Raw genomic sequence first — 11,084 nt, forward strand, 5'->3', positions numbered from 1 at the left:
AAGCTCCCCCGTCCCCCTTCACCGTCATTCATCTGCGCCCCGCCCCTTGTTACGCAAGTCAGCGCGCATTATTATGGGCTTATTACTCTTCTTCCTCATCAATGATGCGTCGTACACACACGGAATCTTGAACCCAATCACAGTGTCGGCATTTCCCTCTCTCTTTTTTCCTGTTTAAATATATTAAATTAAATAAATATGATTATGTCGTTCATCAGCTTGTATCGATCCAGGTCAGCGTTTTGAGTTGTTTTCTCCTCGCGCTTCCCAGAAAATGATAACAAATGGGATTAACAAATGGAGTAAGAAAATTCTACCTATTTTTCAGGTGCATTTAATAAAATTTTTCAATTATATTTATTTTCGGGTGGCAATAAAGGATTATTAATAGGATAGGAGCAAAGTTCTCTCTTGACGTTGGGAAAAAAGTTCAAACATTGATAATAAGAACGTTTAAAAATATAATCTCAAATATAAATACAAGAATTTTCAAATCCTTTAGTTCTCATTTGAGTTTAATTCAACATCTCCATCCTTTAATGACTTCCCCCATATTATTTATATTATATGGAGTTTGATAAATGAAGAATATCATTTATAATCTGTAAATAATGTTGTGATTTACTATAAGTTATGAATTTTTATTATATATTAACCTATTAATATATTAATAACTAATAACTAATAATGTATTGATTATGGACATTTATATCCCCTCTAATTAGGGGTGTTCACTAAATGAGATGGAATTGAAATAACTCTATTTTGTGTCCCATTCTAAAAAATTAATTGGATTCTCGAGTCATTTCGTCTCTTTTGAAATTGAAACAGTAAAACATGCAAAACATGAAAAAGAGATTTAAATAATAACATTTATTAAAATGCATAACTTGTTAAGTTCAGAATTAAAACAATACAAATATATAAATTCAATCACTGAAATACAACAACTACAATTTAAAGTGAAATAATACAATTACAAATTAAAGTCAAATGTACATAATACAATAACTACAAATGATCTTCAGGAGGGGGCTACAAGGGCAACAATAACAAAAATATATAAAATCATGGGTTAAAAAACAAACATGCTCTTAAAGTTTTTTTGAAAATGCAATTGATATCAAAAAGTATTTAAATGCATAATTTTGCCCTTATGTTTTTTTAAAATTGTATATATTTTCCCTACATTAACGGATTCGGATATTGACCATTAGTTTGACCATCAAATGCTATGTTGGCAGCTACATGTCTTTTTTTTTTTTTGAAGCTACCCACGTGGTTATTTTAAAATTTAAGAAAAAAAAATCTAAGTGTTCATTGTTTGCTTTCCGCTTTATCAAGACATCGATGAATCTCTAAGTTCCTCATCTTCTCTCTTCCTCTTCAACTTTAGCTTCATCACCCCTTTACTTGTCCAATTTCTACACACGATGGCTCTTTCAAGTCAAACCCCAACCAAATTTAGTATGCCCTCACTTGTCTCATCTTGCTTTTTTTATCTTAATTTGGTGAGGTGTGTCGCCCACAATAGATTTGAAATGCAAAGCTTTAGTTTAGATTCCTCGCTGTCAAAAGATCTAGCAATGGCAAGGCTACGCCAAACGGCTTCACGAATCTAGGTCACCTCTCTCTCATATGGATTTGGGTTTTCATCAAATAACTACATTGCCATCTCTTGGTTTAAAGAACAGTGGACAACACGGAGGGACAAGATGCTGGACAAGCATGAGCTGGGTTCCCTCAAAATGACAATGTCATTGAATAATTTATGCTATATATTGTTATGGTTTCTTACATTTTTTTTATTTTGATTTGGCTTTCAATTGCTTTCTTGATTTGGTTTTGATTTCTTGTGATGGGTTTTGACGAAAAGGGAGACGGATTAGATTTGACTCACATAGAGTAGCCATGTTGCGTTCGTGTTTGTTTGTTCTAGGTACGGTTGTACAAAAGATTGGATGAGACTGGACTTTGACTTAATATGAGGTTTAGTCTCTTTCATAAAAAAAATTAGGTCAGACAACCTATAGTTTAGTTTGGTTCATCAATAACCTAAAGATTAATAGGATCAGACTTGGTCTATAAGATAGAGACACTGATTCTATTAGTATAGTACTCAATTTTTTTTCCTCTATAAGAGGCAATAATCAATCTTAACCTAATAAACTCAATTAAGATAATAAAAATACTTATAATCATAATAAATTCATAATAATTCCCAACAATAAGAAAAAAAATATTTCAATTACAGTTCAAGTGGTCTAAATTGTTAGTGTAAGCATGCGATCATGTAAGAAATCAAACTTATTAAATTATTAATAGCAAATAACATGTTTCAGTAGTGCTTACATGCGTTTTCCCTTTTAATTTCGCATTGATTGGGTTGATTTACCTTAAAAGCTCCTTGACTTTCTTAGTGAAGTGTGCTATAAAAGGATCCCGTTAGTGTGATTTAAAAAAAAAAAAAAATAGAGATTAGTAAACTATGGATGCAGTTGGTTGAATAGTAGAGTAGAACCGATAAAGGAGTAACATAACATTGTACGATTTTTTGAGCATTGAGAGACAGGGTACTGAGTAGTAGGCATGCCTTGATTCTTTCATTTCTAGCACTTCAATATATATTCCATCAATCCAATCTTCAACTCACCCACTTGATTTACATAATAATGTGAGCCCAGCTAAATATCCGAGCATAGAAAATAAAAGAAAAATCAATACAATATATTTAAATTAAATGCATATTATTTATTTATTTTTATCCAAGTCATTTCTAATTATTTACCAAAATTAAAGAGATAAGGTTAAATTATTAATGTTATTTAAAAAGGAGAAAATTTCTCCCCATCCTTATCAAGTATATCATCTTAAAAAATATTTGAAAAAGTTACTAATAAAAACTTGACTAAATTTAAGTTTGTTGAGAAGGATTTGAAAGATATTCCAAATTGAGGTCCTTTATTGGCATTAATTCAAAGTGTCAAGTGACCATAATATCTTGATCACATCCTCTCCTCTCTGTGGCCTGCGCCCATCGAGATTCTGACAGTCCTCTTCCTCTCCATGCTCCTTCGTCCTTCATCTCCTCCTTCGAACCTAATTATTTTTCTCCATCCCCACCTTCTTCCTCTCCTTCCTCTTCCACTTCAGATTTGTTTGGAAATTGAAGAGCAAAAAGGGCATATCCAAGGTGTATGGGGTTTCTCCTGTGTCGAGTCGTCTTGCCACTGCTAGCCATTGTCTAGACTCCAGCAAATCACACCTAACAATATTGACAATGAAGGATCTTGTGACATATTAAAAGTAAAGGATCTCATGTGAAATACTGATAACAAAAAACTTTGGTTCACTTTTACTTTTTTTTTCCCCCTTACAACAAAGGCATTTATACTGTTTAGCCCTCAGCAATTAATGCTATTGAAGGACCCATTTTCAGAATTTGTCCCAATTCTTTCTTAGTAAATAAATTTGTGGTGAGGTATTTTTTGAGGAATTTTTCCCAAATTATTTTTCCATTATTATATGTAACATTATATGATATTAATAGAAAATTGTGAAAAAATAAAATTACTAGAATCAAGTATGAAGTGATTTATAAAAAAACATCAATTGTTCTGGAACGTATTTATTAAACTATAAGAAGAGCCGAGAGTGCTTAGGTGCCTTCCATATGATTTTATATTAGAAAAAATTAATCATCTAGATTTAATAATTTTGATTTAGTTCTAATTTAGTTCAAAAATTTTAATTCATTATAACTTGGTTTTTATAATTTTAACTGAATTATAATTCAATTTTTGAACTTTAACATAATACAACTCAATCCTTATGATTTTAACAATTTAAAATACTAGTTCCTATATTTTATAAAATAAAATTATAAATACTTAAATTATTTGGGAATTTGAGGATTAATATTTCAAATTATGAAACTTTTAAACATTGTAATTAAAATAAAGATTAAATTTTTTTAAAAATTATAGGAACAGATATTTTAAATTATTAAATTTATAGGGACAAGTTTATATTGAGTCAGATGTAAGAGAATATATTATAACCAAGTCAAAATTATAAAAAGTAAATTGCAATATGTTAAAACTTAGACATTAAATAATAACATAATAAAAATTATATACTCTCTTTGTTTAAAAATGTGAGGTATTTTTTAAAAAGTTAGATATTTAAAAATATAAGACATTTAAAAGTTAGATTTTTTGATGTACAATTATTATAATTTTTTTAAAAGTGTCCCAATTGGTAATAATTATATATTTGTTATAGTATGTTTAATAGAAATAAAGATAAAAATTTAAAATTAATTTAAAAATAAATAATTATTTTATTAAAAGAATAAATTTAATTAAAAATATTTTATATTTTTAAAAGAACGATTAATTCTCATTTTATATTATAAAAATCGTCAGACATTCAGCAGCACATCATCGCCGTCTGTACTCTGTACCATTCCACTCGAGATATAAATTGCTACTCATATCATTAACCCATGCGCCCCCTGGGTCTCATACATGGAAAAATAACTTATCATAAAGCGCTGATAAACAAGATTTTTAATTAAATTTTATTTTTTAATAAAATTGTTATTTATTTTTAAATTAATCATATTTTTATATTTATCTCTATTAAATACCTTATAATAAATATAAAATTATTATTAATAAAGATATTTTTTAAAAAGATAATGATTACATTTCAAAGGACTAAAAATACTTTATATTTTTAAATATCTTACTTCTCAAAAAATACCTTACATTTTAAAATGAAAGGAGTATAACCTTTTTCTTTTAGAGAGAGAAATAATGAACGAGTTAGCACTATATTTTTCTTTCAACATGATCCTCTTCGTATCTTATTTCACTATCGAAATAATATAAAATTCTCTAGTGTGGATCTACTGACAATTTTCTAAATTAATTATAGTTTGCTGTTGTTCGAGATTTGATTCATAATATTCGATGAATATTATTTCCAATGACAGATCCATATTAGCATGAAGAGGCCATGATATAAAATATAACAATATCATTTTATAATAAAATATCAAAATTTGAGTTCATGAAATTTAAAATAAGCTTTTTATACATCTCTATAAAGTTGTATTTAATATAAATGAAATTATTTTTCTCTACTCTAAAACAAAATCCTAAACCTATGTTTATATATATGTATATATATTATCACGAATCAAACACATGTAGACATTTTATCTTAACATTAAAAGGAGTTAAAAGACTTAGACTTGGCAACCAAAAAAAGAAAGAATTGATCTAAAAAAAATGGCTACATGAAATGATGTTATTTACTTATTTTCCAAAATATAAATAATTTAATCTAATATACTTATAGTATATTACACACAATGAAAATTTGTATAACGATATTACGTTATAACATGGAAAATTAAATTGTTATAATAGCATTTTATAATTTGTATTTGCTTTATATTACGATATAGCATTGATAATTAATTCATAATTTTTTAAAAATATTAATTAAAATTTTATTTTTTTAAATTGCACATTCCCAATTATACCTTATATAAGTATTTTTAATAATGAAAATTAAAATTTCAATACATTATTTTAATAATAATAATAATAAATAAATAAATAAATAAATTTGAGATATGATTGAAAAAATAATCATTTGGAGGGAGTAATTGTACATTTTGAAAAAATAATAATACTTCTTTTATCCTATTTATAAAATAAAGAGAATATTTATTTTAATTTTTTATAAAATATTTTAATAATTATTATATTTATTTTTATCATTTTGTTTTCACTAAATATTGTGAAGTCTATTAAATGATAAAATATTTTATTTTTAAAATAAATATATTTAATAAAGATAAAATTAAAAATTTAATTAATTTTTAAATAAAATTATCAAGATTTAAAATTTTCTTTGATTATAATAAAAATATTAAAAATTATTTATAAATAAATATACAAAATAGTAAAAATTAAATTTAAAAAAAGGAGGGAAAGAGAGGAGTGGTGGGAAAGGAGGAGGTGGATGAGGGGTAAATTTGAAATGGAAAGACAGACAATGATTTTGCACAAACATCGACCTTTTTTTGTTTTTTTGTTTTTTGAGAGGGGGGGTGGGGGAGAGTGGGGGCGCAGACATCAACGTCAAGTAGCGGGGATTACTAGGGATGTGGGGAGCGTGTGCAGAGGAGAGCGCGTGGAGAAAGGACACGCGGAATCTCTTACACCAGACGGACGTCATCCCCATTTATTGAGCCAGACCAAGCCTGTCCAACTTGGAGTCGGCTTCTCTCTGCCTCTCCTGAGGCAGAGAAAAATCTGGACCATCTGGACGGTCCAGATTTATTAATTATATTTTTATTATTTATTTATTTTTTAAATTAAAAATGTATAAAAATTCTAATTTTTTTAATAAATATATTTATTAATCTGACTATTCAAATTTAATATAAATTATTTTAATAAATTTGCCGTTTTGTTCAAAATATATTTATACTATTCAAAATATATTTATAAAATTAATTTAAATTTTTTATATAAAATTTAAAGCATTTATATTAAATGTGAATTTTTAAATTGATTATCATATTTATTAACATTTTTTATACATTTTTAATTTAAAAATAAAAATAAAAATAAAAATAAAAATGATAAGGATAAATTTAAATTAATTTAAATGACTTAGATTTTTTTCTATCTCTAAAGAGAGGCAGAGAAGTCTTCCCTGATGAGCCGAATCCGTCCAACTTCACCTCTCCCACTCTCCTCCCTTCACCATTGCTATTACTATCATTTTATTTCTGGTAAAACTATTATTATCATCATCATTATTTCGTTATTATTATTATTTATATTCTCTCCATCCCTCTCTCTCTCTCATTCATCACGTGACCTCCTTCCTCTTGACACGCAGTTCTAGAGAACTCAGGAGAGAGTCTCCCGCACCAACACCAACACCAACACCAACACAAAGGACCAACTCTCAAGGCAGCCAATCAATATCCATCCGAACATTACTATAACCCCCTCCGAACATTACTATAACCCCCCCCTCTCTCTCTCTGCGGACCAAGGAGTGAAAAGGTTGGAACAGAGCCGGGGACAGAACCAGAGGGCTTTTGCTTCTCTTTGCGGTTGCACCCCCTCTTCCCACACAAACCTCCTCAGTCTCTGCTCTCTGCTCGCCCTTCAGCTCTTTTTCGACTCAATAGTCACCTAGAGTTGTAGACGCTGTGTGTGTGTGAGAGAGCGTGAGAAATGCAGCAGCACCTGATGCAGATGCAGCCCATGATGGCAGCTTACTACCCCAGCAACGTCACCACTGATCACATTCAACAGGTTTGGTTTTGCTCTCCCTCATTATCTCTGCCCCCTTTCTCCGCCATAATTTTGTCCACCGTCTTCCCTTCAGTCTGATTTATTGTTCAAATGGACTGTCGTGTCCTCTGCTCCGGGGCCTTTTGTTTCGCCACTCATGTGTGGGTCTTGTACCCCCACTTTTAGTACCCCCCTTCCGCTGATTTATTGTTTCTGGCCATACCCTTCCCCTCTCTTTTTCTGCTTCTTCTTTGTCACTTTCTGCTGCGGCTTTGGTTGTGCTGTTTTTCCTTGTTACTTCTGCTGACTGGATGGTGTTTGTGGTGCGTGTGTGGGTGCCATGATTCTGAGTCCTGATTCGGTTTCTGCTCCTGCGTCATTACAGGAGTGGCAAGTTCTTTGCTTTTTGAAATACCTGCCTGCTCTTTGCTTATATCATGTGCACTGTTTACAGCTGCTATTTGATCCCTGTCTCTGCCGAATCCACGCCTCTTTTGCCCTTCCGTATCCTTACGAGTATCTCACTTTTCTTCCTGTGCCTCTATTTGCACTGTGTCTGCTAGTCGCATCCCACTTTGACCCTCGTATTTTATTTGCTTTATTCGGAGGGCAGAAGCCGTGAAAATGAATTTGTGCTTTACTCTGACTAGTCTTTTTTGGTATTTCACTATTTCGCTCCTCGTTTTCTTGTTTCTGAAAGAAAAAAAATTATCATACCAGTACTTTTTTGTTAACCGCTTGAACTCTGAGTCTTGTTCTCCTTTGCTTGGCATCGATGGCTTCGTTCTTTCGTTGTCGTCCGATACCTGATTTCCTTTTAGATTTGATGAGGTCATAACTCCTTTCTGCGTTATAGAGACGTTTAGTTTATCCAGAAGCCCGGCTTGTTTTTTCGTGATTCTATTACCATTGCTGAACTTGGGTGCCATAGATGAAAATGAAAATGCTTGACATGCGTCTTATGCTTGTTTTTGATGGTATTGCCTCCCCGTACTCTAGTTTGTTCTCGCGTCACACCTGTGACATAAATGGTACTATGTATATAAATGTATAGCCATATATAAAGTGCTTGCGATGTAACCTTTCTAACTATTATTGTCCCCTCACGCAGTACTTGGACGAGAACAAGTCCTTAATTTTGAAGATCGTCGAAAGCCAAAATTCTGGCAAATTGAGCGAGTGTGCGGAGTAAGAACTAGTCCAATTAAACGTCCTTCAATTTTCTTATGTCTTGTTTTTCTACCAATTCCAAACATGCATGTCCATAAAAGTTGAATAAAGATTCAAACCATTCAGCTCCATTAGGACCGGATTCATCGTTAGGTTGCAGGATCTTATGATACATGTGTAAGAAGAATTAATATGGCCGTTCGTGAGTCATGATTTATGATATCTGCACGACATTGAAGTTTACAGCAACACATTGTTAATGTCTGTCGTGAGAGTTTCTATTGGCGTCTAGCCAGGTCCTTGGTTATGTTTGCATAGATTATTGCAACAGGTTTTATGCAGGAACTTTTGTTTACGAATCAGCTTATAGTTGCTTGATAAAGTAGTTTGTGATATCAATATCAATGTTAATTTAAAGTATCGATGTTACTTTGAGAAGCTCTAGATCATTCCAAAATAATATAGCATGCGGCGTTCATTGAAGTTAATTACCGTTCATTATAAATTTTGGATCATGCTACCCCCAAGACGGTGTCATATTTGAATATTATTATTTTGCTAGCTCAACTTGAGCTTGCAGTGTTGTTGCATCTAGTTGTGCACAGGAAGTGGTAGGTGAGAGCCAGGTTGTGGCTAGCTTTGTAGTAGTTAAACATTCTTTTGATGTCATGAGTGAGAGAGAGTGCGTGCGATGATGATGGCGGCGCCATTGAACAATGAATCATTGAACAGGAACCAAGCAAGGCTGCAGAGAAACCTCATGTACCTGGCTGCAATCGCTGATTCTCAACCTCAACCACCTACCATGGCCAGTCAGGTACACATGTAACTTGTAGATATATTTCCATAGGAATAGCAGCAAGAAGAAATTTAACACACAATTAATGCTTGTTAGAGTGATTGTGCAGTACCCTAGTGGTGGGGGGATGATGCAGCAGGGAACGCAGTACATGCAGGGTCAGCAGGCCCAGCAGCAAATGACACAGCAGCAACTCATGGCGGCACGATCCTCCCTCTTGTATGCTCAACAGCCCTACTCAGCTCTTCAACAGCAACAAGCCTTGCAGAGCCAGCTTGGCATGAGTTCAGGCGCCCCTCCCCCGGGCCTTCACATGCTGCAAACTGAACCGGCTTCTGCATTTCCTGAATTTGTTCGCGCCGCCAAGCATGACATCGGCACTTCCGGCCCTGAAGGCCGAGGCGAAGGCGGTGAAACCCTCTACCTCAAACCTTCCGATGATGCCAACTAGCTAGTTTAGCGCGTATTAGTTGTTAGGAGAATTAGGCTCTCGCGTTGGAGCAAGGGGAAATATTCAGTGGCCCTGCTGGCTTATATATATATATATATATATATCTGCGTGGACATGCTAATGTGCTGTCGGATGTTACCAAACAAGCCCTTGCTTCTCATGTTTCCTTCACTAGTTAATGCACCTCTTCTGGTTCGTGTCTATAACTTGCTCAAATGAGTCCCTTTTCCAAACATCCCTGGTTGACGGCTTTTCGTTACTGTAATTTCATGTTTTTTGTTGTGGCTGTTGGAAGTAATGTGCCAATCTACGGCTTGAAAGGAATATCGATAAATCGGTTCAGAGCCCAAAAACTTTTAACCCTCGATATGTTTTCCCAGCTTTTAAAAGCAGAATGATTCCACCATGATTAAAAATTAACATTTATCAAGACACGATATCTGTTCTTTTGCAGTGTCTTGTTTATGTTTTCGTATATTTCGGACGATTTGTGGCCGTTCTTGGCAAATGCTACAACTTTACGAGCAATAGCTGTGTGTGTTGCGGGAGCTTTGTTAAAGTTTTGGAAAAACATAAATTGTTTTTATAATTTTATCAGACTTTACTTTTAATTTTTGTGGCTTGTTTTTAGTGTTTTCAGTTATTATAGGAATTAAAATCATTGAAAATACCAAAATTATAAGGATTTGAGCAATAAATATTATTTAATTTTGTTGAAATTTTAGAGATTAAAAACACCGAAAAACATTATAAATACTAAAAATAAAATTTGATAAAAATATTAACAACTTTTTTTTTTAAAAATTTTTTAGTTGATAGACTTTTGACGACACACGATTAAAATCCATAAAATATAACAAAGTCACACCCACTCCATTTCCATTCCATTTATACAAGTTTTGAATGTTTGCTTTTGTGTTCTGCCACTTATAGCTACTCTGCAATGGTTGCACAGATCAACATATTGACTGAGCCAAGGCTTGCTTGGACCACCACTGTACGTAGCAACTACTTTTTATATGCATGTGCATATTCTCAAAGGGATGTGTACATTTTTATCATTCAACCATTCATGGCGCGTCGCTTTCATTCTTTTCTTTCACGTTTCGGAACTCCTTAATGTTCTAAATCTAATCAGTCACTCTGTCGAAATTTTAATTTCATTATTCTTTTCTTTGTTTAAATTATGTATATTCGTACTTTGCCACAGCAGTTTTAAGATTTTCATCCGTCCTCTTGTATGTTTTGTGTGTATATGGGAAATCTGTTAGTTGGAAGCTACACTAATTTAAATCTCTTCTCTCTGAAGGGTGCATCTTTTTCCTCTCCAATA

At 32.4% G+C, this 11,084-nt stretch overlaps 1 protein-coding gene across 1 annotated transcript; it reads left to right on the plus strand.

Annotated features, from left to right (window-relative positions):
• The first annotated feature begins 6,978 nt into the window (after positions 1-6,978).
• Positions 6,979-10,118, plus strand: LOC129304785 (GRF1-interacting factor 1). Its single transcript, XM_054944575.1, has 4 exons — positions 6,979-7,352; positions 8,443-8,519; positions 9,234-9,318; positions 9,410-10,118. Exons 1-4 carry the CDS (start codon positions 7,272-7,274, stop codon positions 9,749-9,751), a joined length of 585 nt encoding a protein of 194 aa, XP_054800550.1. The 5' UTR covers positions 6,979-7,271; the 3' UTR covers positions 9,752-10,118.
• Positions 10,119-11,084: the final 966 nt, after the last annotated feature.

This window comes from Prosopis cineraria, unplaced genomic scaffold (genome assembly GCF_029017545.1).
Source record: "Prosopis cineraria cultivar Desert tree isolate PC_DT_omini unplaced genomic scaffold, ASM2901754v1 PC3, whole genome shotgun sequence".
NCBI lineage: Eukaryota > Viridiplantae > Streptophyta > Magnoliopsida > Fabales > Fabaceae > Prosopis > Prosopis cineraria.